At 37.6% G+C, this 27,911-nt stretch overlaps 1 protein-coding gene across 4 annotated transcripts in view; it reads left to right on the forward strand.

Annotated features, from left to right (window-relative positions):
* Nucleotides 1-27,911, forward strand: part of RIMS1 (regulating synaptic membrane exocytosis 1) — a 329,877-nt gene that overhangs the window by 274,599 nt on the left and 27,367 nt on the right. For all 4 annotated transcript variants that reach the window (XM_075046444.1, XM_075046446.1, XM_075046445.1 and 1 more), the window contains one exon: nucleotides 12,534-12,766. In XM_075046444.1, coding sequence (XP_074902545.1) covers nucleotides 12,534-12,766 — 233 coding nt within the window. The remainder of the gene's footprint in view (nucleotides 1-12,533; nucleotides 12,767-27,911) is intronic.

Here is a 27,911-nt window from a genome sequence, read left to right on the forward strand (position 1 = left end):
AGAATGTTTAAATTAACATTTTACTATGTGACTGGTGGTAGCGTTTATGCCATCCGAAGAGCATCTCACCATTAATGATGTAGAGAAGGGTATATGGGGTACTATTATAAGAAGCAGTATTTTCCAAAGCACAGGATGCTTTAAAATCATCAGTGAAACTTACGTACTCCATAGTTGCTAATCAAACTCCTACTGCAAGAATAAAATGAGGTGAAATCAAGACCATCAACAGTGGGTGCTAGATTCAATCATTTGTTTGATGGAGTCTTTCCACATTTATTATGCTCATTTGCACTGTGTGTTGCATCTATAAGTACGTGTGTTTGTGCCCCTGGTAGGTGCTTTCATTAGTGCTGTGCTCACAAAAGATATACAATTATTAACTAAAACATGGAGGGTTGATAAAAAAATAAATTAATCAAACTCAATTCAGCTTTAATATTTATCACAGTGAAAAGGCCATGCGTACAAGAAGTTTTGGAACAAATCAATTAGTGGAGTGTCACAACCTAGCAGATCACCTCACCAATGCTGCAGTCACCTCCCTCCTCCAGTGTATCTCCATGATCTTCCCCTACCCAGAGTGTCCAGCTGGCAGACCAAAGAGAATACATAAGTACTGAGATCATACAGCAACCTTTCTTCAGCAGGGTACCTTATTTAATGTATCTCTTATCTGCCTAGTTATCAGACTTCACAAAACTTGTAAAACCTTGGTATCTTCAACTCCTTCCCAATAGATTAGTTCTGGTTGAAATTCACCATGGGCTAATAGGGAAACAAGTGGTAGAAGCTCTAAGGATTGCGTAAGTAACACAGGGAGCAAGTCTAAAAGCTCAGAAATTTCATATCTGAGTTAAAAAATGAAGTTCACTAATTTTTGTCTTTTTTCTGAACTGAAAGTTTATAAGCCAAAAAATAATTTGACTTTCAGAGGGGAGTGTGATAAATAGCACTTGAAACTCTTTAACAAGTTTGAACTCAAGATACTGATATATTTTTACAAGCATTAGTAAATTTTTTATGATAATTTAGAACATTATGCTCTGGAAAACATCAGTGTAGTGGTAACATTTTAAATCTGGGTTTAAAAAGCACACTAGTTCATCTTTTTATTTACAAGCTGGGAGTTTGACTATTTTGTGTGCTTAACAAACCGATACCTTTATTCAGCTTCCCCCTAGAGGGGTAAGTGATACTTGTCAGAGCAGAGATGTCTTTTAAACGATTACACTATTCTTCAATTTTTTACAAACACCAAAAGTTCAAGCTGATGGAAAACCTGTCAGTCTTCATTATAACTCTCTTGAGTAGTAGTGATATGACTGCTACTTTGCTTAAAATACAATTTACAGTTGAGAAGTATGGATGTAAGGTGAAACAGTCCAAGCCAAATTGTCTTGAAAGAGAATACAATTTTAATATAGTGCAAAATGAAACTTGTGGCTAATGCAAATTCCCTAGCTGGGTTAGCAAAGACTAAGAGCTTCACAGATGTGGACAATTGTGTTCTAGCTGTCATCTGATCTGAGAAATGAAGGAGCATCTTCTTAAAACTTCAGGATGGTAATAGTGTTCATTCTCTCAAAGAAAGAGTATTTATGCAGCAAAAAGCCTGATCAAGACTTTTAGGCAAAGCCATAGGGATAAAACCTCTCTAGGAACCTTTTCAGCACTGGGCAGCTTTAAGACTTGGTTGTCTCATCTGCATTCCCAGCTGTCTGAGAAGTAGAGAGTACGGTTGTAAAATTCTTCCTGATCGAAATGATCTTCTGTTGGCAATAGAGAAACTGTCACATTGTGAGTTGGTCAAAGTTTGTTAAGAAAGCTAAAAGCATATAGCCGAGGACAGATTATCCCAACCATAACACAGGATAAGAAACTCAGGTAGAAATAGGCAGTGGGAAGAAAAAGAAGGGATCATTCCACCAACTCTGGCACTGGAGGACCATCATGCTGCCTATTCTGGACATATCCCTGCATCTGGGTATTCCGTGCCATAGTATCTGAAATTATTTGTCTGTACTTTGCAGTTTGATTTCCTTTTTGGAGTGCCTTTCAATCACGTGGTACATACACAGCTGTTCATACACGACAGCTTTATCCCAACATATTATCTCAAGTCAGCAACTTGCTGTGCCTGGGCTGGGAGCCCTCCCTTTCTGGGCTCGTGAGGTTGGGCACAACACCACTAAGTGCAGCTCCGTGGCTTCTCACTCCGCAGCTCGTTTGTTTACAGGAAGCTTTTCGTCCCTGTCTTGCTTCATGCCTTCGTATCAAGAGTGTCTCCACAGAATAGTTACCATATGGACTGTTTTCTTTTGAACAAGTGCTGGAAAAGAGTATATAGTATTTTGGTTTGAGAGGGATCTTTTGCATTAGTCTGTGATTCTATGGTTAGTCTCCATGCCTCCAAATAACATAAGGTATGAGTAGTTGGAAGAGAAATTCAAGCACTTTAAAGTTGTCAGAGTTTAGCCAGAATAGTGAAGGTATGTTTAAGTTCATCAATAAAAATTACTTAGCCGTAGAAAGTCAGAAGACTACAATTTTAACAAAGTTTGGCTGGCTAAGGAATTCAGTACACTGACTGAAATTGATAATGACCAGAAATGGAAGAATGACCAGCAAATTGGCTTGAACAGCTGTCAGAATAAATTTAAAATCACCCAAAGCCCTCAGTCCACAACACTTCAACTGAAAACAGAAAGGAGAAACTTAAAACAGTTCTTATTTGTTAAGTTTATGGCTGTTCACTCTTCAGTTCTTGATATATTAGAATGGAATGTGTTTTTATAAAAATTCACCTGATTAAAAGTGTAGCCTGAAATGGAAAGAAGAAACCCAACATTTTATGGCTCTTAGATTGATGTGTATATGTTTAAAAAATCAGGAGAAAAATGGCAGGATTTTTGCTTGCATATGTGAATAAAATATTCCACTAGTTCTACTGCTTACATGTAAATGTTTTTAATGACATAAAGCACTAAATTTTAATTTATGTAATACAAAGAATGCTTACTAAAGAGAACTTTTACAAAATTTGTATGAAAAAAATATGAAGAGTGCAAAGATAAGTGCTGAAAGATAGGAAATACTAGAACTGAGCCTGCCTGTGTAAACCTGGCCTTTTTGTGTGTAGGCATACTCGTTTAATTAGCCTTACATTTCTCTGCATGGAAATTGCCTCAGTCAGTGCATGGTATGGGCTTATCCCAAGGATAAATGAAGACAGTGCACATAAAGAGTCGGTCATCTTTAAAACTCAAATTCTCTTTGTTACAGAAGCTAGAACTTGTTTGGAGAATGAGGGAGGAATTGTAGAAAGAGAAAGGATGGTCTTCTGGCTCAGCTAGTTAATTACTGCTCTGGGAAATGAATCTCTTCAGGTCTCTGCCCCATAGCTTTTATGTGAGGATTGACAAGTCACTTCAAACACGTCTTCATTGGTGATCATACGCTGCCTGTTGCATGTGAGTTTCTTCTGGCTTGACGCTGTGGATTCAATCCCTCATCATGTGGAAAGTTTGGAGCAAAAAACATACCTGATTCTTTAATATTCTGGTTTGTTTAACCCAGCTACATAGTAAAAGATTGCAGATTATATGATAGCTGGGTTCATCATGCAGAACAGGGTGAATGGCACATGAAAAAGCAGTATGCTTTCTCTGCAAAAGCAAGGGGAAAGTGAGTGTTTTGTTGCTACAAAAGATAAACTGACCATCTCGTGGGAAGGTCATAATATAATAAATACTTGTGATGGTATGTTGGAAAGGCTTTTGTTCAGTCTCAGGAATTTTTAGGAACCATTTTGTCTTCAGAAAGAGAAATGAAAAGAATTTATTCTCCAAGTTTTCTTTTTCTCTTCCTGCTTCTGTATCACTATGGACCAGTCTCTTTCCTTCCAGGGTTTATTGTCCGTCTCACTTTTTTGCCCTCCAGTCAGATGACTTCATCTTGGGCCATGCCTGATGGCCACAGAGAAGATGCAGCCTCCCTGCATCCTCGACAGTCCAGCTAACTTTCCCAGATCTAGAGTAGCCAAGACAAGCAATTCCTGGGAAATACTGACTTTCTGCCTCTAGCCTTGAGGCGAAATAGTAATATTCAGGAAATGTACAATCTATTTAGCAATAGGAGCTGCGAGTGCAATGCCACTTTGTTACAGCAAGTGTCCTGTTAAGTGTTGGTCTCCTTGAAGTCTCTAACATGAGAGTTATGGCTTAAAGATGTTGATTTACTAAATTTACAGCTACTCAAAGGAACAGAAAACAGTTTGTGCCAAATAGAGGGATCACCTCCTTGGCATCTTTCAGTCAGGCACCAGCCATAAGTACTTCTCAAAGTGAATTTATTTATTTGTTTATTATGCAACAGTACAATATTGATTTTTTTTTTCCTTTTTAATTCCTTCGAAAGGACCAGACAATCTGTCATGGTATTTCAGCTGGAACTTAGAATAAATAAAAGAAGAAATTCAACCTTGGGCAGAAAGCAGGAATGGAAAATTCCTACCTAAATTTTTAATGTTTGACAAATTTGAAGTATAGATATAACTAACAGGCAAGCCAGTAACATTATAACTGACCGGCATTTTGCATTTAAAATCTCCACACTGTAAGCATCCACCACCACACTTGAAGTAAATTGGCAATCCTACTTTGTTTCTGATTATCCAAATCACTGCATCCCAAGACTGAACAACAAAACTGTTTTATTAACTAGCGCGCTTCCCAGTTTCATTAGAGAGAAACATTTTGAACATGCATGGCAATTAATTAATATTGCTTCTTAGGTGGTCTCTCTTGGGGCAGGGGCAAGCATGCTGATGTAACCTGAGTCACAACTCTTGCTTTTTTTGGGGGGAATAGAGGGCAATAGCCTCCAAATTATTATCGCAGAGGCAAGATATAGTAAAAAAGTTAAGCTAAGCTGCTTAAAAAATACAGTGTATCCTTTTTACCCCCAAATAGTGTATCACAGATGGAAACTTCTGGTTCTGAGGTCATTTGTGTACAAAACCAAGGTGAAGCTAGAGTAATTAATGTTCTAATTATTCATTATCTAAAGATAATGATTTTTTCAAATCCATCATTCTAAACTGCTTTATGTGTCTGTCAGAGAGGGAGAGAGATGGAGTCTTTAATCCCTTCAGAACATCTGTACATGAAAAATGTACTATGGAGCATTGCTTGTGCATTTTTAATTATCTAATTATGCTTCCTCTTTCAAAGAAGCTGTCATGTTACCAGCAGACTTTCTTAATGATCTGAAAAAGACTGAAAAATAATTTGAATTGGTTTTTCATTTAATTATTGCAGTTGATTAAGTTGAAATATAATTCATAAACTTTTAGTATAAGAACATTACACTAATATTTTTAAGAGGCAGTACATGTTATTTTTAGACTGAAGAAATGTAGGAAAATAGCTTTAGCCATGGCTCAGACCTCAAAGTAGCTCTCACTTGCTTTATCTTCATCTCAGTTTATCTTTTTTAAAATGTTTTCTGTATTTTCTTTGTTAGTCCTGTCCTTCCACTGTTCCATTTAGCCTTTCAAATTTTCCTCCTCCATTCCCTATTTTGTGCCTGTTGCCTGTTGCTGTTATTTACTTTTCTGAAGGAGCAGCGAGCAGTCTATTTTATATCGATGAGGTAGCCTTTGTACACGAAGAGCAGCGAGATCACAGGTACTTTGGTACCTCGTGCTTTGGAGGGGAGAAAGCAATGCAACATGTTGTGACAGGGAGAATAATATGTTATTGCTGAATGTCAAAAAGAAAAACGGGTGAATTCAGCTTTCTTGCTACTGAAGAAGGTTTCCTCTGTTCAGCTTAAACTCCACATTTTTGTATTTGTCACACACCCCCCCCAATACCTATTTTCTTGATGTGGATTTAACGTTTACGTGCTTGCTATGTTTGAACTTAATATATACCTGGGTATTTGCAGTCAAGTTTGGGTCATTTGAGCTGTTTGCCCTTTGATTCCCATTAGCCTGCCCGCATCAGCGTTAATAGGAATACGTAACCCTGAGCAGCGTCCCTGCAGTAACGAACCGCTTTTGTGTTGGTTTCATTTTATGATTCATGGGATTAGTTGGCTTCAGGCTGACAGTGCCGTGGGTACGCACAGGCAGACGCACGGGCTCCCGCGTACACAGACAATTGCTCTGCTTGTTTCAGAGAATATAAATCGACTTGATGAAATGTTCTTGGGAAATAATTAAAATCTGCTTATCTTTTGTAGTGTTCAGGCTTACTTTCTGAATTATTACTCTTCCATTTCATGGAGAAATGCTAGTTTTACAAGTTTAAAAAATAGAAATCTGTCAGAGCTGTGAAACTTGCACAATTCACTGGTCAGTGTGTTACTGAGAGAGGCATTTTCACAAAACAGATTCCGGTACTATATTAGCACTTTGTTACAATATAGGAATATTGTCGAGAACAGATATTGTTTACAAGAGTTACTGAATTTCAACTATCTTAATATACCAATAGGACTGTAATACGGTGACTTTACAGGAGAAGCAAGGCTTTTTCTGATTCTAACAGCTATTTCATGGATTTAATATATGATCGATGTGCATGTTAGATCAATATGTAGTTCCAGTTGGTACAGACTGTACAAAATTATTATTTTATTGAATCAACGAATTTCTTTATGATCTAAAAAAGTCTATTGACTAACTAGAGAGAATTTTAAGATAGGATATGTGTTTCTCCTTTGGTTTGTAAAGCACCATGTTTGAATTAATTTATGAAATACCATAAATTGCACAGTAATTAATCTTGCAGCAAATGTTACGTATCATATGTAAATATAGCTATATATTCTAAGAGTGACAGATCAGTTTGTGGATAGGTAATTTGGACTTTGGGTTTATTAATTATATATCATAGTTTATTTTTAGAAATGTAATGTTCCTCTTTATAAAGGAGTGCTCATCTTCCCTTTGGTCCACAACTATTACATGTTTAGGAGGTTATTAGTATTCATGAGCTACCTCATTGCAAAAGGGTGCCATAGGGGCTATGAATTAGTACGTGTTTCTGCATTCAGCAGAAGAGAAAGGAAGCTTACTAGCTCATGCTGGTGAAGGCCAGGGATTCTGTCGAAAGATTCAAGTTACTGCAACTGTGTGGAAAGAACTTGTATTAAAATATCATCTATACAGGGGATTATTTATTTACTCATGGCTTGCATTATTGGAAAAATGGATGGAGTAAAAATGAGTGATCGTGAAAAGAAACGCCTAAAGTACTTTTTTATAAATCATCAGTAGATCTAAGAGAATGAAGGAAATACTGTAATTTTAGCAATGGCTAATGACTTAAGATTTTCTCCCTAGAAGGATATGCTTCCAGATCTTATATAGGTGAGTTTATGGGCAAAGTTTGTTCTAGCTTCCTGTATCTTACTGTCTTTCTTTTTCAGGTGATATATACTATTGGGAGGTATTTTGTGTAGTTATTGAGAAATACTGAGTTTATATCTACATACTAATTTTCCCAAGCCAAATAATTTGTCTGGTATAATTTTATGCATCTTGAATATATGTATTAGATATCTGTACGTAGAAAGATATACAATGATTTAATACATGTAATTGGCTTTTTTTCAGTTCTACATGCTGTAGTTTAATATAAGCAAGTATAATCTACAATGTCCTTGTAGTGTGTTCATTTTATAGAATTTACCTCGGGGTTAATTTTTATGGTAGCTTGTAACTACTCTTTGAGCAAGTTTTTTGTCTTCATAGTTCATTCTTCATTCCCACAGATACAAGTACAACCTTCAGGTAGCAGCAGCTTGCAGAACTGAAAGTGCTGCTTGCTTTCACAGCTGATGGCTGACATGGAAATATCATCCTGATTTTGCCTTGTGTAGTACCGATACCACTTTAGATAGGATCCGTCTAAACTGCATAAGTTTTGGCAGGAAAATGGAACCTTTTTTCCCTAGGTAAAGGGAGCGGGGTCTTCCCAGCTGATGCGGGAGCCGGGGGGTAGTGGGTGACATGGGTGCTGAAGGAGAGTTCTGGGGAGCTGGGGCTGGGGGGCGGCTCTGCTCTTGCTGGGGTCAAAGGGGGTTTTGCATTAGTGGTTTACTTCAATTAAAAAAAAAAAAGATAAAAAATTAAAAATCAAGTGACTCTTTTTCCATGCTAAATATCTGTGAAGTAAAACAGAGGAACAGGACATCTATAATTATTCTTAATACATATTGATGAGGATGTTATACCAATGATTAGAAATAGCATAAGATTTTTGCTGAACTAGTCATTGAAAGCATTGCTAAAGATGGTAAAACAATTTAAAAAAAATGTAGTGAATTATTTGATTTAGAAATAAATGGAGTATACTGACAAATATGTTACTCTTAGTTATCCTGCTACTGAAAACTGTGTTTATTTATTGTGGTATGATAACTAGGTTTGAATTAGCAATATAACTTAATAATTTACCAGTTTTAGGCACAGGTCTTCAAAAACTTGTGTCTGCATTTAAACAAATGTGTCAATAATCCCAAGTAAAGGAAAATAAAAGTTTAGGTATGTTGTTATCAGAAGGGTTAAGTGCAAAAGGATATATGTAAATTCATGCAGGTATTTTGCTTCTTTGTGCTTCATTAATTAATCTCTAACCATACTGAAGAAAGTAACAACGTGAGCTAGGAGCTATTTCTCCAAGTGATAGCCAGTAATGGAATGGAGAAATATTGCGTTCTAAGGGTACTCAATTAGATCGTATAAGACTGAATTTTAAATGCCTGTTCTTTTGATACTGTTCCAATTAATGTCAAATAATAAACTAGCCCAGGGATTAGATGAACGCAAAGGAATCTTAATCTGTTTGCTTCGTTATGACAAGGGGAAGTATTGGACAGCTGTAGGATTTGATCCTTGGCCCTATCCCATTAAGCCTGTTTCTAGCAAACTAGCAGCTATTTTGTACTAGAAGTACACTAGAACATATTTCCTAGGAAAGTAGGACTTGATATTCACAAGGTAAAAACAAGTACAAGATTAATCTGAATTCCAAATTTCTCAGTCTTTTTTTTAAGATGAATCCTGTAGGTTCCTCTACCTGTCAGAAAGAATGAAAATTGAAATTTATGTGGGTCTTTGAAAAAGCAATTTATCTGTTATTCGGAAAGTATTCATAGTCCTTGAATTAGGGAATTAATACATCAAAAGTGGGATTTTCCTGAAGTTAATACTATCAATTCTTATTTCTCAGTTGATGGACATCATTGTCTCCTCAACTCGTATTAAATAATGTGGTGAGATTAGAGCATTTCAGCTCTGTTGGACAAAAAAGTGAAGATGGCATGAAAACACTATAAGATTAGTGTTTATTACATCATAAACACTTGAAATTCAGTAGAACAAAGTCAATAGTATGATAAACAATTATTTCTTTAATTGCATGGCAGATTTTGTAGTCCATTTAAACTTTATTACTGTAAATGATAGGTTTATAGATTAGTATGTCAGTGAAGTACATGTCAATATAGCTCAGATATCAACAGATGCTCTGAAAAGAGGTATTTTCAGTTTCTTCCCTCTCTTAGTAAAGTATTGATGCATAAAGTCAAGAGTTCCAGAGCTGACAACAACTCCATGGCTCAAAATGGGAACAAAATGACTACAGAAAGCTTTGAGTAGGGGCCATCGTCAGCATCGCAGAAATAGTCCCTGAAATCCGATTCCAAGCGCTGGTGGAAAGGAATTATCCACGTGGAGAGGAATTATCCATGTCTAATCAAGGTAGAAAGTAGGACCCCTGAAAATGAGGACTGTGCGATTCTGCCTCTTCCAAGTATCAGACTGTCTTTTTGGTCTGCCCTCTGCTTGAAATGGCAAATATACTGAATTAGGGAGTGAAGTGTCTGTTTGAACACAGGGGCTGCGTGACAGCACTCCGAGCTAATGGTGCAGGTTGATTGCATATGCAGACAGTATTATCACATTGTACGTTTGATCTCTAGTTTTAAGGTTTTCTTGGTACGTGTGCAAGTTAATAACACCACTTCTTAAAGAGAAAACATTTTCTAAAATATTCCAGCCATAGCCAGAATTCTCTGCTAGAGCTATGATGGACCAATATCCAGCCCTCAAATTAAGAAAGATAAACTTCACTAAATATTTTCAAACTCTAGAAAAATATTTTTATCAGAAGTTTCAGCATGAATTTTGTGATGTTCGTCACGGCTTTTTTAAATTTGCTATTTGAAGGATAATGACTCCCATGTGGCAATCCCAATTCGTATTTTTTCACGTTACAGTATTTGTGAAGAGGTGAAGAAAGATGTCTGTGTTACTTGAAACAAAAGTAGCTGCTAGATATTTTGTAAAAGTTGAGGTTATTGCATTCTGTGAACAATAAAAATACCGTTACTTAGTGATCACTGCAACTTTAAAAAGCGGCGGTATATGTAACCTATGCAGTAAACACCTGTGCTATATTAGGGACATGATTTATTTTAAAGCCAAGAAATTAATATTTGCCTCTCTCAAGAAAATGGGTCTCTATTTTGAAAATGGGAAATATTTTAGGGCATTTTTTCTTAATTTGATATTGTATTTAAGTGAACAGAACTAGTTTGCCTTACACAACCTTTTCCTTGATACTTGCATATTTATGGAAGATGGTCTTTGTTGAGTTTTTTTTAAGTTACCAAAAGGTGCAGTTAAAATTCTTCCTAGAATGGTTGAATATATATATATATGTGTGTGTCTATATGTGTGCTCACATACATGTGAGGGAGTGTGTGCTGAGGGAGATCTACCATAAAATACATAGCAACATCAAAATACCTATGTCCTTCTATTTTTGCCATGCAAACCCAAAAGCCAGTCACTCAAGTCGCAGTGGGATAGGAGGCAACAAGAGAGAACCTATTTTAAGCTCAGTGTGCCTCAGGTGGTCCACTAAAATGTGTTCTTGAGTACTTCAGTGCATCGCAGCACCTTGTTCTGTGTGAAGGTGGTAGCTGGTTTTTTATTTGAACTTAACAGGAGCAGATCCTAAGTGCTGAACATCGTTAAATGCCTGTGCAGAGATTGATAATGACCTTTCTCTTAAGTGTTGTCTATTCAAGGAGTTTTACTTTTCTAGCTTCTGCTTCAAAAAATACTGGCTGTTTTTCTCTGCTCTTACCTAGTCACACATTAGTAAATCTTGGTAACTGTCAGTAAACCAAACTTATGTATACATTATTTTATACTTTCCTGGATCTGTCTTCAGACAGGACTGATTTCAGCTTTAGCAGGGCCCAGATCCATGGAAGTCACAGGATGTCAGTTCTTCCCCCACAGACCCCTTCATTTCTTCTGGCAAGGTTTCCTATCTGTGTGAAACTTGTCATGACATAAAGCCTGTGTCTCTAAACCCTCTCTTTTTTTTTTCTTTTTTTTTTTTTTTTTTGGAGGGGGGAGGGCAAGCCATCACATCTGCTGGGAAGGGAACCTGCTGGGAGGGACAGCAGGACTGTCGCTCAACAAATAAATTCAAAATTTGACTTCAAAATACAGAATTACTGAAAAAAAAATCCTAAAATCAGTATGTTGCCAGTAGGTCTACTAATCAGCAATACAACATCAAGGAATTTCCCACATACTGGGCTAATTTAACAATGACATCTGAAGTGAGTCAGGCTGCGGCTTAAATCACTGGGTGTCTGCAGAGTGGGAGCTGACTTTGTATTGCCATTAGAGCTAGGGCATCGCTGGGTCGTAGCAGCGTTAGGACTCTGTATTAGTATGTCCTGTGTGTATCTGAGATTGTTCTCTAGAGCGTGTTTCTGAATACTTTATCCAGCCTCCGTGTGCAGGAGCAGAAAAAGGATTTGTATAGAAACATTTAAATGCGATGCAATAGCTAAAGGAAATCAAACAGAACTGACAGAGCGATTCATCTTTCTGTCAATCAATGAAAGTTCTAGTGGGTTATTAGATTTTTTTGCCTCAACATTATTTTGCCTTCATACTGTGATTATTGCATTTACCTTTAAAGAAGTGAGAGAGCAAAGACCTAAAAAATACTACATATTGTATTATCTCTTTCTGTGAAGTGTGAAAATATGGAAGATGATATCTTCATATTTATTAGGTCTTAAGGCTTTGGTGAACAGTGCCAATAAGATACGTGTATTAACCTAGATATATTCTCTTGGCCCATAATCGTTTTCTTTGGTCATAAAATTGCTGGTTTATTGCTTTCTGTATTCTAGGGATGTAGACAGGAAGGCTTCACATGACTTTTAAATGTTGTGTGTCTCTGTTGCTCTGAAAAACATGGGAAATGGTTCATTTTATTTCCCTCGAAGAAGTGAAGAACAAATTATAATACTGGAAATATATACTCTGAGGAGCATCAAATTAACCTTTTATTTGTGAACCAAATAAATGAAAATGTATCAAGACTTAAAATTAATTTACTAATTAAAAAAAAAAAAAAAAAAGGTTTTTGGAAATGCTGTTACACAGACAAATTAACATGTTTGTTTTTACTTTGTAACTGTAGTACATTTACTCCTAAAATGCAAGGCAGACGGATGGGGACTTCAGGGAGAATCACTAAGAGCACAAGTGTGAGCGGAGAGATGTATAAGCTGGAGCACAATGACGGGAGTCAGTCGGACACGGCTGTCGGCACGGTTGGAACAGGTGGGAAGAAAAGGCGTTCCAGCCTTAGTGCCAAAGTGGTTGCCATAGTATCTCGAAGGAGCAGAAGCACATCTCAACTTAGCCAAACAGGTGAGTGAGACACACTTTCCTGGTCGGAAACAGGACTCTCACCAAACGTGGTTTACCATTATTTCATCTGTGGCATCTGTGTTACATGTATATGGATATAGACCACTCGGGAGAGAAGGTTTTCCAGCTGTGAATAAATTGCTGAGATATTAATTTTCTTTGATCGTTAGGCATCTGCAAGAAACAATATACAAATGCCTTTTAGAATATGTACCATAACAACTTTCTGTCCTGATCAGTGATGTTTTTATCTCTTAGAAGCCTTGCTTACAGGTAGGCAAGGAAATGCAAAGACACATATGTGGCTATCAACAGCGGATAATGCTTTGGCTAAGAGCAGCTTTTTATGTATAGGAAATTTCTTCTAGCGCAAGAGTTGAGTACGAATGGGGGAATTGAAATCTGAGCAAATGAATGGCAGTTATGTAACTTGGATAAAAGGTTGTACCTGTAGTGGCAAAAAATATGTTTTTACAAACTACCTTTGACTTCTTAGGCAAGAGTAAATCCAATATTTTTTCGTTAAAAACAACACTGGCAAATTGGGGTCAGTGATTTCAGATAAATTAAGAAACAGCATGATGCTTCGTTAGGAACATAAGACTTCCAACTCTTTATTGCGACTTCAGAAATCTTAAAAGCTTCATATCTGCACAGCCTGAAGGAACCAAAGCTCATACAGAAAGATACAAAAGGAAAAAAAAAATGTTTTAAAGTCCCTGTCCTGCTCCTATTGAGCCCCAGTGAAGACTTTTGCTCTTGTCTTCAGTGGGAGCAGGACCTGGCCCTAAGGGTTCTTTCTTACTAAAAGAAGGGAAAAAAGAGGAAAAGCTTCAGCCTAACATAGAATGTACGCGTATGGCAGCATTCCTCTCACATAGTCAGGGTAATCTAAATGAAGGTAAGTAACAATATTGCTTATTTATATCATCAAATATCTTACCCTTTTCCCTTGGTTTTCTTTTTTTGCCAGATGAGCAGTAGAAGTGATTCTTTCAAAATGTAAAGCTGTGTCAGCTTTAACAAAAAAATTGTAATACTTTTCTACACTACTCGTTTATTAATTTTAAGCCAGAAAGCATATAATCATGCAGTTGGACCAAACAATAGATGTAGTAGGCGTATTTGAAGCCCAGAACTGTAATTAATAGTGTTGCTCGAAAATGCACTCTGCCTGAATATTAGACTAGAATATAGATAGTTGTATACGCTAAGTTGTTATTTTAGATGCATCAGAATCAATGACATGCTCTTAAAGTAATAAAAAGTGTTATTGTATTATAGAAAGGATGTTAGATTCACATTTTACTCCACTTACTATAAAGAACAAAATATTTTAAGTATTTCAGAGAATGTTTTTGTGGTTTGATCTGGCGTTCCTGTCTAGCTCCTAAATCTTACTGAAATAGGAATTGCTGTGACAGAGCAAATCTTTGCTCCGTCCTCCTCAGTAGTCCAGCTCTGACGAGGAACCAGGGCTGTATGCCTAAAAGGACGGCACAGGGGGCTGCCAAACATACAACGATTTGCTTGGCATGAGCCCTAACTCACTCTTCTCAGTGAAGTTAGTAAATAACTTAAAATCTGAACTGTGACTTCCAAACACTTCTCAGCATTATCTGTTTAAAGCTGAGATGTTTCCATTATTCATAGAAAGATACTATAGCTCTCCAAATTTTGCTTGGCATATAATTCCAAAACAACAGGAATTTTGCAAGGAATGGAGCACCTAAAGTTATAATGAAACTCAAACAGCAAATCAAATATGAAAAGTATGATTATGATTGTAAAACAGAGTTGAGAATGATATTTACTTTGCCTTACTGTGGCTCAGGCAAACAGCACGATCTGTGGTCTAAGCAGAGCAAATAAAATGTGACATGTTTTATCAGTCACTATTTTTTTTAGTTAAATTATGTCAGAAATCGTTGAATTGAATTAATGCATTTTTTAGGACAATATACACAAGAGACGTGGTAGGTTTTCCGAAGAAAATCCATTGCTGAAGACTAAATACTTATGCCCTAAATCAGGGACCCACTGTCCTTCCTTCCTGTAGTGTACAAGAGGGGAGGAGAAGTCTAAAAAGGTCTAATTAATTTTAATGTGTTGTGCCCAAGTAACTTAATAATGTCTCCACTATTGAGAATTAAAAAAAAAAAAAAAAAATCTGTTTTGACAATATAATATAAACTAGGTCCTTAAAATTGATTATGTAAAAATTGGTTCTAATAGCCAAATTCTGAAGTTTTAAAACTGGTGTGTAGGTGTATGGGCCACCAAAAATTGGTGCCAGGTATGAACTTCTGCTACAGATCCTCAGTAACTGAAGGTGTGCTGTTGACACAGAGCATGTATTTTAAAGGAAGTATAAAAAATACAGAAATGTATGTGTAGCCTCCACAGTTTTTCCTGAACTGGTCAGTTCAAAATTTTTTTTCCTATGACTTGCATGATTGTAAGTCAGGTACACATGACACATATAGTTATTTGTTTCTGAAAACTCAAAATAGAAGATCAGAAATAAAACAAAAGGTCAGATATTTCTTGAAAATGAGAGGTTCCTTATTTTTGTGGAACATGTAGATCTGAAATGCTAGTTTACTACTGTCTTCAAAACCAGTAAAATTAACTTCTATCTTGCTTTTTCTCATTTGAAGAAATGGTCAATAAAAGCTGAATTCGACTTTTTTTTTTTAGATACTTATTACTTCTAGCATACTGCACAGGTTTAATCATACAGAAGAATAGAATTGGTGTGTATGAAACTGCTACTAAGTAGCTGTTATTTCTGAGAGTTGATTTTCTTTTCAATTGAAAAAGGGGGGTGTGTGAGACTGTGTATGCATGTATGTGTTTATATATACACACGGACCTCTTTGCATATATAGGGCAGATCCACTTGCATGTTAGATTTAGAAGGACCAGTAATCACATTATTTTGTGCACCCTTCTTCAGTGCTCTTAAAAATATTTATTCTGAATATGTGCCTTATAAGATTGTCAGTGAAAGAATTGGGGTTTATTTTTATGTAAATCTGCAAGGAAAAGTATGTATTTCTGCTGCACCTGCCTTTTGATTATGTTTAAGATTTCATAATACTTTTAGTAGCTATTCATTGAAATAACAAAATCCTTACTATGGTTTGTTCATTGTGCCCACAAATTGGATAGATTTTATAGTCCATCAAAAAAAGCTTGTAATCTTCTGGCAGTATTCCTAATGAAAATCCAGCTCTGCTTATGCTATCACAGTTAAAAAGAAGAAAAAAAAATAAAAATTAAAAAAAAAAAAAAAAAAAAAAAAAAAGGCAAAACCCCCAGAAAGGCCACAGAAGAATGAAAATAGCTCCAGGCATGTTCTGTACAATTTTAGTTACAATCCAACTTTTCTAGCTTTCTTTACCAGCCTAATTTTTGTAAATAAATATATACATATATACAAAATGAACATATAACTGCAGATTTTCTAAATAATTACAGCAACTAAGTTTAAATCATAGGAAAATGATAGGAAAATAGATTACGATAGGAAATCATCATCTATTGTCTTGATTTTGATATACAACACCCTATTCCCCTACAGGTATATCATAGTTTCCTAATCAGTGAGTGACTGAGGGAAGTATTGATCGTACTGCATTTGGATTTGGGGTTCTGGGTTTATTTTGAAAGAGTTAAAAACTGCTGCCATAGGAGGAAAGCGTTTTATTACAGAATTTATACTGTAAATAGAGACATAATAGTGCATTACAAAGTGGATGGAGGTAATGGTAGAGGTATCACCAGTGAGATGAGTTCTGGAGAAAAGGAAAAGCTCAATCTCAGATAAAAACAAGTATTCCCAACCCTGGATCCATGCAGAGGCGTGCGTTAAGAAGGCGAAAGGATTCCTCCCTTTTGCTTTCTAACCCCTGGTCAGCAGTCAGGGGTTCAGAAAGATCATCTGCTAATGGGAGCACACTTTTCATGTTCTTTTTAAGTGCTAACAGTGCTTTGCAATCATTCTGACACTATATCTTCGCCGTCTTGCTATCAGAGATTTGGTAGTGTCACATCTCTGTGACGTATTCAGCCTGATGCAATTACCTGTGGGTCAGCAAGACAGGTTTTTCTCTTTAAGGCAAATGGACAGGATGGCTGGCTGTGGTTTTTTTGGTTTGTTGAAGGAATGACTTAGAGTATTTTCATTCTCTAGCCACTTCTAATGGAGGCCAACTTTTCTGTCAAAAGCCCTGAGAGTAAGAGTTTAAATGGAATTACAAAATAATTTGGGAGTGTTTACTGAAGATATCCAAAACATGATAAGCAGTACAGATAAAAAGACTGAAAATACCAGCTTTGAGATAAATATGAACAAAACTACCTGCGATGCGACTGGTGAGCCTTTTGAGACATGGGCTCTATGTTTTCCAAATACGAGTTCTTTGAGACTACTTTTATTTTCCAAGGTGCTCAACACCATTAATGTCAGTATTCTGACTAGTTCTCCATTGACACTGCTTGAGGAATGTTAGTGATCTCGTATAAGATAAAGGTGAGACTTTTCCTGGGTTATTGTATCTTGTTCCCACTACTGGCTCAAAACAGATGAGAGCAGAAGAGATGCAGAGGAGAGCTAAGGAGCTTGGAAAAGCAGGGAGCTTGTCCAGTCTCGCATTACACTGATATTGGGTCATTTTTCTAAATGGAAATACCTTGCCATGTTTGTGGTATGAATCAAAATGAGATGTTTCTACATAAGAACCAAAGTTACTTGCTGTCCATCTCCTGTTTGTGAAGTTTAACATCAATAACCTGAAATGAAGCCATAGGCATTAACATTTCTGAGGGAGGTTACGTACCGTGAAGTGGACCTGAAATCAAATATTGTCACAAGGTGAAAACAGAGTGAAAAAAGACTCTGTTCACTTATGTGCATCTGTGAACTGGATACTTGGAAGGAATCTTTAAGTGTCTGATTGCTTCACTCAGGAAGTAACTGGCAACCTAAACAAAACTACATGAGAATCTTATAACGTATTTCCCTATGTAAAAATAGCACGTCCTCCTCACATGGAATTCCCTGCTATAGTGTATTTTCTGCAATTTCTGGTAATTTTCTCATTAAAGAAGTGGCTTTCTGTATATTCTTTTGAATTAAATTCTGAATTCCCAATTGCAGAAATGATCCTGTCATGTAAGTGAGGAGATTGTCGTTGAGCACTGAAGTCCTGATAATCTTGTACTCCACAGTACAGCAGTGCTCCTTTTGGGTGCTCGCCTTCTTCATCTGGTTGACTGCCCCACATTTCACCTTCCAAGACTGATCTTAAGAAGACTTTCTCTCATGGTTTTGTAGAATGACTGAAGTTTAGGTAAACATTTAGGAAAGACAACCCCATCCATTACACAAAATGTCCTCTAGTGGTGGAGAATAAGCTGGTTCACTGGAGGGACTTAGTGACTGTTAGCAAGCACCACTATGCTGTGGTAAAAATAACACTGCCTGGGAAACATGGAAATTAAACAGAGTAAAGCAATCTTCCAGGCTCAGAGCTACATCGTTTCAGAGTAGACACTGCTAGGAAAAAAAAAAAATCTCAGTTTTTCATTTTCACAGTCTTTGGTAATGCCAGCAGGGGTAATTTTCTGTCCATCCTTGTAGTAATTTTATGATACAACAGGAGATTTCATACAGGTCTAGATAGTATGGACAGATAAAGCAGATAATAAATCAGAAATAAAATAGCTGGAGGGTGGAGGCCTTTGGGATGATGAGGAGTAGTTTGTTATCTTTCTTGAGAAAGCCATTGCTTCTTTCCAGAATTTTGTTACTTTTTTACAAGGGTCATGATAACCTTTTCTTGCAGTGGTCAGGCTTTGGTTTTTTTCACATTTCATTTTGATTGATTGAGTCTCAATTATAAACAATGCAAGGATGCATTTCTGAGCATGTTTCTTTTGCCTCATAACCTCTGAGTTTATGTTTTTATTACTGTAGTAAAAGAAATTGTGCTTATTTAAAAATTTGCATTTATTTGATAAGAAAGCTGAGTGCTAGACAAAAGTTCAAAAGATTTATTTTATCTAGACTTCAGTAAATCATCTATTATTATTATTAAACTGGATGGAAAGCATGGAGATCAGTAGGAAATACTGGAAGTTGGGAAGAAACTGGTTAGGGAGGAGGCATCAGCTGGTTTTACTAAAACAAGAGCCAGAGAGTGCTTACTGGTTGAGTTTCTAAGACAAAAACCACAGGCAGGTCTCGTTAATATTTTAATGAGAGGTAGTGTGTATGCTGCTAGAATATACTGATGATACTGGTTTGGAAAGTATGTCACTTCCAGGTGATATAGAGGAAGGACTGATGAACTTGAGGACTAGAATAATAGAACTCAGATAAAACGTGGTAATGCAGATTGCAAGATCATTCCTTTCAGAATGACTAATGAAAATTTCCAGATGCAATCTGGGAGCTCTGTCATCTAGAAAAAAACAGGAGGAGGAGGAAGACACGCGTATAATAAAAATCGCAGAATGAATATAAGCTATGTATAAGATCTGGCCAGGGAAAAGGCAAATGCTACCCTGGGTGCATCAAGCACGGTGTTTCCTTGGAGAGCAAAGAAAATATTAACATCATTGAATGAGGCCACACTGACAGCTCACCTGGAATACTGGTCGCTCAGTGCTCAAGAAAATGAGTGCTGGATGTTTGTGGGAAACAAGACGTTGAAGGATGATTTATTGCCTGATTTGTTCAGCCTATAAAAATGAAGGTTGAACAGGGATATGATTGTTCTGTAAGAATGCAATGAGGGTAAACATCCAAAAGGCAGAAGAGTTTTTGAAGCTAAGGGGCAACACCATCAGAAACTGTGATATAAGAACAAACAGGTATAAATTAGTTATGAATAAATTTTGTATTTGTCTCAAAATTACAATAAAGTTTCTAACAATCAGAACAGAGAGAGGGGTAGCTTAAACCTTTCAAAGCATTTAGCATGCTAGGGATGAAAAAGCTCTTTTTTTGTTTCTTATCTAGCATAATATCCCATTGCTGTTTTCATAGGATTTGTTTTCTGATGCTGTTTTTTTGTATTAGCATCTCCTGTTCATCCAGACAAAATGCTACAAGATCCCCAATTTTCTAATGGTAGATTCAGAAAATTATCTTGGAAGTCAGAATGACCATGAGTCTTACAGCTATACAGTTAACCCGCAGGTTTAGTTTAGTCTTCTGGAATTCACCTGTTGTTCGCTGTGTTGTAGAGGAGCATTTCCAAGTATTTGCTTGCACTGGGCATTTACCTCTGCAGGAATGCTTAGCATTTACACGTGAGCTTCCTTACCTACAGATACCTCCGTTTTGTTAAGTCTGCACACTTTGCAAATCTTTTCCTTAACGTTAGACTGCGTGTACTGGAAAAGTAGGTTTCTGCAGCCTAGCAGAAGCCTGGTGGTCCGTCCTGCAGCTCACTCAGTAGCCTTGTTTGGCTGTTCGGTATTATTTCTGTGAGAGACTGTCCTATCCGGGTTGTTATTTTTCCCAGAGCAGGGCGTTAGAGCTTGCTTTGCATAGTTGTGGTGATCTATGAGGAAAACGGCTCTGTTGCACAAAAAGAATGGAAGGAGATTGACGTTAAGATGGATTTCTCTTTTCGACCGATCTAAAAAAAGTCTGTCGTGCAGCAGCAGGGATGGTGGTGGTGCCTCGGGGTGGGTGACAGGATCTGGGCTCTAAACCTGACACCCTGGCAGCAAAGAGCAGCAGGTCCCCGTGGACCCAGCAAGAGCTTCGTGCTCACCCTGCACGCACCCAGCTGTTTCTGCAGCAGGAGGGGGGAAGCGAACCAATGGATGAAGAATAGTACTGAAAACGAAGGAAAAGACCTGATTATTTTTGTAAGAGGAACTCTTTGTTCTAGTAATGATACTTAATTCTTTGAAACCATTGAGTGAATGTAAGCATGTTCTCTTTTATTTACTGTTGCCGTCTAGCTGAGGAATTCACTACCCTTAATAGAAACATAATTCAGTTCCAGTTACTCATCTTCCAAGAGATTTCCTAATAAGGGCTAGTATTTTCAAACACAGTTCCACCGCTCTCTTGAGTTCGTGTTACATGTGGCTCTTTTCCTTTTTTCCTGAAACATAAATTTTGACTGTCTCATGTTATGTAGTTAGTTGACTTGTACTCAAAAGCATTCGTTTGCTTTTCTGTCTATTTGCATTTTCTCCCTAGATTTTTTAACAGAGATATTACAGCAGTAATAACTGTACTTTGGGCTATTTCCAATATGTAAGTAGTGTGGGGTTTAGGAGAATTTATTCCTTTCCAGAAGTATAATCTTGATTTTAGCTAAGCTATGACATACATGTCTTGTAGAACTAGAATTTCAAAATATGCCAAATGTATTTAATAAGTGTAGCTTCACTGTTATGTTTCTATTGGGTTTTTTTTAGGAAATGTTTTATAGAAAGACCTACTGATAATTCTATTTAACTAAGCTTTGTTTAAAGAGGATTTTTATTTGCTTTTTCATCTGATTCACACTGCATTCACAAGGGTTTTTTTGTGCAAGTATAAACACTGAGCTGAAATAATACCAAAATTATGACAGAAAAAGGAAATAGAGCGATGCCAAAGTACTATCAAGAGGGAAAAAAAGTCTACTATCTTCACATTAAACATTTCTACATTAATACCTATATGTAAGAGAATGTCAGCCGTAAACTTGAATTTTATTACCCTTCATATGCTTCTTGCCTGATCAGGGCCACAGTTTCTGGCTTTCTGGAACTTGTGGGATTTTGTAGAAAGGTTTGGAGTACCTGCAGTCATCCAGAGGAAAAATACTCTCATTCTGTGGCACAGGAATGAGTTCCTGTCTTACAGAAGAATGAAGCCCCCTTTTTTTTAGAGTCAGGTGATCTAGCTTAATTTTGATAGACCTGAAATTATTTTTTTTCCTTTCCAAAGCAGTCCTTTTCTTACCTGACATAAACTTTGATTTTCATTTGAATGAGATAGCCTGTTCAGCATGAAACAACTCATTCAATTTTTTAGTATGGATTTGGGAGCTCAGGCTATCTAGTTTAAAACTGGAAAGAACAGAAATAGCTGGATCTGCAGTATTTCCTTCACAGGGTTGTTCCGAGCGTCTAGATGAAGTTTGGGGCAGAACTCACTTGTCATATACAATTGTCTACTCAAATGGCTGCTCAAGACTGTTAATGTCACCATTTTTTTGTCAAATTTTGCAGATTCTCACACTATGGCCTTTTCCCTGATACTTTTACTAAATGCAACACAGAGTTCCACAGAGCAGATCAAAATATTTCATAGAAAGAGAAATTTTGAAATCTGGCCAGTACATGGCAGTATTCTTACAAACCATTTATGGTATTATTTTTCTCATGTAACTGAAGAATTTGCAACAATTTGAAAAATGTTTTAAAACTATTCTTATTTCTTCCCCACAAACACACAACTGAAATTTTCTTTGCACTCTTTTATAGATCACCTTTAATATTTTGCTTGCTTGCTTGTAGCTTTGGTGTAGCTACAGTCAAGGACAAAGTGGGTCTTTGCATCTAAATATGGACTGAGATTCTTCTTTGATTCCAGCACAGTATTTCAAATGTGAATATTACATCTCTAAATCCATTCTAGGCAAGAAATTATTTAATTGTGGATCTTCTAGATAATAAACCTGAGTTTTCAAAATCTTGAATTTTTTTATAAAACTTTTATAAAAATGTGTGGTAATCATATATTTGATGATAAAATACTGGTGGGTTGAGTTTAAAAAAAGTGCATTTAGCTGAATGCAAAGAAGCATTAGATTCAGAGACACTGTTTTCATCTTATTTAGCACTTTTACGTGTGAACATGAAGATGAGCTCTGAGGGATTTTTCTTTTTTTTGGCTAGGAATATAACTGCTAGCAACAGAATCCAAAGGAAAAGCAGTAAACCTAAGACAAAAAGGAGGATCAACAGGTGTTTTTAAGGGATTTGCAAGGATAATAATGATCATCATAAAAATAGTAAAGCTTGCCGCTTTTATTGCAGCTGATGATGTTAATGTATTTATAAAAAACCCATATACATATCTATAATGTAACTAATAGAGTCTGCAATACAGACAATGGCCCTTAGATACTCTGAATTGCATATCATAAGTAATGAAATATGCAGAACTCAGTAAAATTATGAAAAAATGTTCACAGGATTTTTTTAAAAAATAAGTTTCAAGTTTTTTGGCAAGTCATTAAGTCGGATGAAAAACTATTTCAATTCTAACAGCTTACAATGTCCATCTTGAAAGGACACAATTCAGCTTGAATATTTCCTTAAATATGAATAAATATGAACGACGTTTTAAAACAAATGCTGACAACATCAGATAGAGCAGGTATCGGTTCACAAACCATTTCAGTGTTGCCGAATCTCCTTTTTTTTTTTTTTTTCTTTCTGAAAAAAATATCCAGCTCTCCCTCCTCCAATACTTTTTACAGATCATGAAGGGAGGTTGAGTTCAGCTGGCTGAGACCCAGATAAGAGCAGCATTGCAGGACAGGAGAGGACGGATGATAAACGAGGACAGTCACTGGCCTTGTTCCCACATGCATCAGTCTGGCAGCATATCTGCTAGCCAGGGCTACCAGCCAGTCCGATGTTGACTTTGTTTCCAAGAAGAGAAGGAGCCGCAGTCTAATGTAAACTGTGCGACGACGGAATTTGATCTCTGGTTGTATAACATTTATTGCCCAGAGTCCTCTCCCTGCTTTAGATGGCATGTAAATTAAATTAACATAAGTAATAACCACTTTGGCAAGTCTTAAAATAGGACGAGGGTAGAAGAGATGAAAATGAGCACATCATATTACTTGCTAGTCCAAACTCGCTTCCTGCCAACCAATCTGATACGCAAAGAGAAGGGAAAAAAAGGGACCGAGACACCCGATGGATTTCTGCTCCTTCAGAACAAAGCTTGGCTCTTCGGTGGCGTCCGCTTGCGCTTCGTGTGTGAACGCTGCTCGTGAGCAGTGGGGTTTATCCCGTGGAACTGACTGCTCTCTGTGCATGTGGCTGACTTTCATCAAAACATACCAGGCGTGATTTCTTTTTAAGGAAATCGGTCAGAGACTAGTGAGAATTTCACAGAGGTTTATATTTGACAATTTTTTCTATTTTTACAGTATCTTTTCTTTTTCCTTTGTGCTGGTATTTCAAGTGTTTAAATTAAACTTTCAGTGATTTTTAGGCACTCCATTTGACTAGCCAGTTTGTTGCATCTGCTAAATTTTCTTCAAATTGCCAAGAAAAGACAAAGAAAAAAAACAGCCTAGGAAGTTAGCAAAGTTGGGATCTCTAAGTCATTGGCATGTTGTCAAAGTGCAAATATTTTTATCAAGTGTGGCGTATGTTTACAGTTTCATCCGCATTTTGAATGTTGTGCCAGCCTTTCTTTAGTTTGCTAAGCGTGCGAATTTTAGAACGTGATGGTCCTATAACTTCCAAAAGGGGACCAATAATGTAAAATGTTGAGTTTGTTTAAATCTGTATTCATTTCTATTGCATTGTTAGGTGCTACATATATCAGTCACTTGGTATAACTTACTCTAAGGCTTGAAAATACTGTGCAATACTGAAGTTGAATTACTGTCTCCTGTTGTACAGACCTCGATATAGTTAGTTACTTAGACCTCAGCAAACAGTACATGTTGCCTCTATATATCCTCAGGTCTCTGTTGGAAGGTTCATCCCTGAACTTGCCTGAATTTACTAAAATTTGACAATCTGTTTAGATTTTCAGACTGAAGTCTACAAATATTTAACTGCAGTGTCATAGACTTAAGACATTCAAAGGACTGAAAGAGTAAACTACAGTATTTTTTTCAGTGATCTGTTGTGTGTTCATCCTCATAAGTTACCTGAGAATTGCTTTGAAATTACTTAGTATTTATAAAAGTCCTTGACGCTCACAGACAGACACTCATATATGGTTTATTTCATTTACTCACATAATCATTTTTCATATTGCAAAAGTTCGGTTTCTGGTGCCTGATAGCTTCAAAAGCATTGCTTTACAAGAAATCTTAGAAATGAGATGTTTTTCTTCTGGGAAGCTCTAGATGTCTGGCAATCCCAGCAGAAATTCCCAGTGTTTGACCAGTCAGAATTGGCCACCCATTCCTGCTAGAATCTGAAAAATGCAAGATTTGATATTACTGAAGAAAGAAACCAAGGCAGAAGAGTCCGTATGAGAAGGCAATGTGAGATACTGCCTCTTCGCGCTGTCAGTACAGAGGAGAAACCTGTTTTACCCTCCTTCGAGCACTCTTGCTGCCTCCTCTCCAGTTTCCTCATTTACTTCTGTGATTTGTGATGCACAGGAGTTCCGTGGTTAGATAAGATAGGGTGGCTGCCCAAAACAGACACCCAGCTTCTGTTTTTGAAGCTTGGGTTAACTGGGTGACTGACTTTGATATTAAATGGTGCTTGTAAAATACCAGTGTGAAACAGTATTGAAAGTTGTGGGGTTTTTAATGGTGGCTTTTGTGCCTTTGGGATAAAAACCGACATCTTGGGAATGCATTTATTCATGATGATTTCTCTGGTCTCAGAACAGAACTTGTCAGATTGACAAGTTATCTTAACGCAGGTATATGCAAATGGATTCCCTGTTTATAAAGCAGGTTAAGGGAGGAATCTCACGGCTGCTGTTTTGATTAGTTTTGCTTTCACGTGGCTGTTGCTGGCTTTATTTATAGCTCTGCCATTTGATTAGATTTGATGGTGCTAAGTGTTCTCTCTCAGAGCGTGGCCAGACTGAAACACTGAATTAGGTATAGATGTGACCCAGGATTTATGTATAAAAGTAAATCAGTTTTACCCATCACTCTCCCTTTGAAAATTATCCTACTAACCATCTTTTCTCCTGCCTGAGCAGCTCTTTTCTAGAGTTCATGGTCAGGGCAGGGTGGGGGGATTTCTTTGACAAGGCTCATCTGCTTGCTTCAGTCTGGACTCCAAAGTGACTAAAATGTTAATAGGGGAGGGTGTTCAAGTGGCACTGAAAACAAACTCCAGGGTGTATACACAGCAGCGTTGGCTTGCGTACTGAAAGTATTCTGTTGAAGTTTAGTATTTATTGATAGGAAAGGGATAGTTTACCAGAGAACATTTTGAGTTGTCTCCACCTTAGAGGCGTACCGTGGTAGGAACCAGGTGGTTCTGCCTAGGCAGAGCTGCTCCGCAGCACTCTGAAGTGGTCACTTAAGAAAGGTCACACACAGGATCCGATTCACGTAGTAACCAAACTCTTTCTCTGGAGTCTCAGTAATGGCCCTTGTGAGGCACAGCCGCTCCAAGAGTTGGGTGTGACAGAGCTGAGTTCCATTTGTCTTGCACTTAGTTCTCTGATGTGAAAAAGATGCACAGTTCAGGCAACAGGCTCAAATCACAGCAAGAAGAGAGCTGTCATCTCTACCATGTGTTGGAACCGGCAACTTCTGATATATTTATGCAGGGATTATAGAGCCAGGTCGGGACTTAGCTCTTAACAGATGAGCCATTGTCATTGACTGGGGAATCCAGGAGAAAAAGTGACTGAGAAGGTGACAGAAGCTGTGGTGCGTTTGGGTAGCAGTTCACAGTTTTACTTTAACAGCACTTGCATAGCTGCAAATACAGTTACACTTATTTTTATTCAGGCAGCATTTTTATGCTCCATGCCTGGATACAGGCCTTTATCCTATACTCTGCTTCAAGAGGGTAGACATATTTATGGCCAGCTTGGGTACAACGGCAAGAAATTCGATGGGATCCCCAAATTCCCCTTTTAGCCAAGGTTCGGGCTTTCCCAGTCTGCCTCACAGTAGTTTCTGGTCCAAAGTTTGCCCATGGCCAAAATCCCAGGTCCATTAAATTGTCTTGCATTTATTTTGGAGCCTTTGTTTTTAAACATCTGACCATTCAGAAGAGTGACTCTTCACAGTAACCACCTCCAGATTGCAACAGGCTACTGCAATACCAGTTAAAGTTTACTGACTTGGGCAGGGGGATACTCTGAAGAGGGCAAAAAGCCCCTCTCCAGTCCTAGTTGGTGTGGCCCAGAAACAAATCTTCCTGTGCAAATGCTGGTGACTGAATATTTGACGTCATGGATTGTTTCATTTACCTGGTGCCTTTCTATTGCATGTGGCAGCTGCTTTCATTACTTTACTTGCTCTGGATCAAAAAAAAAAAAAAAAAAAAAAATCTGGGGCTGCATCTAGAAAAACTTGAGCGCAAATCTTCCAGCCACTAATTCCCACTTATTGCACTTATATCTTCAAGGAATCCCATATGTCCGTGTCTCTCACATCATGCTTTTTCAATACACCGATACGGTACGAGCTGTACGTCAGGAGCTGGAGAGGGATTGTGGGATAGGGAGGGGGAACTCTGCTGTTGACAACCAGAGAGGCACCGTTCTTCAAAGCAGCAGACCAGGAGCCGTAATCACAATGAGTGGGATTAGTCTGAGCAAGTGTAGGTGTCCACGGAGTAGCTGTCAGTTCATCACTTTCTTTCTAGGCAGCAGAGAGAAGGGTACGCTTCTGCGCGTGGCTTATCCATCCTCAGGTAAATACCTGAGATAGCAAAAATGAAGTGCACCCGAAAATATCTGTTTCTCTCTATACGCTCTAAAAGGAGTCTGGCAGGACTAGCTCCAGTACAGCATCGACAGACACGTAAAATTCCCTTCTGCTCCCAGCCTTTGCCTTGGTTCCCCCTCAAAGGCCAGCAGTAGCAAGGGCTTCGGGTGCCCCAATCCTTCATCTCCTGTAGCTGAATCCTGCAAGGTTTTCTGTTGCTGCTCTTGCACAGAGGAGAGCGACACGGCCGAGTTGCTTGGATAGAAGAGGTCTTACTTCAGAATTGACCCAGCTGCGGAGCTACCCAAAATACAGACTTCCTTGGTTTTGCAGCTTGGAGTGCAATAGGCAAACTGTCGCAGCACCGGGTTTGATCCTCATCTTGCTGCGTGATAGCAAAGTTCAAATCACAAACTCAAGAGTGCCTTTGGCACACTTACAATGAAATTACCACTTTTTAAAGAGGGTGTATTTTTTCACTGGTACAACTGACTTAAGTTTTCTCATGC

Source organism: Buteo buteo, chromosome 15 (assembly GCF_964188355.1).
Source record: "Buteo buteo chromosome 15, bButBut1.hap1.1, whole genome shotgun sequence".
Classification (NCBI taxonomy): domain Eukaryota; kingdom Metazoa; phylum Chordata; class Aves; order Accipitriformes; family Accipitridae; genus Buteo; species Buteo buteo.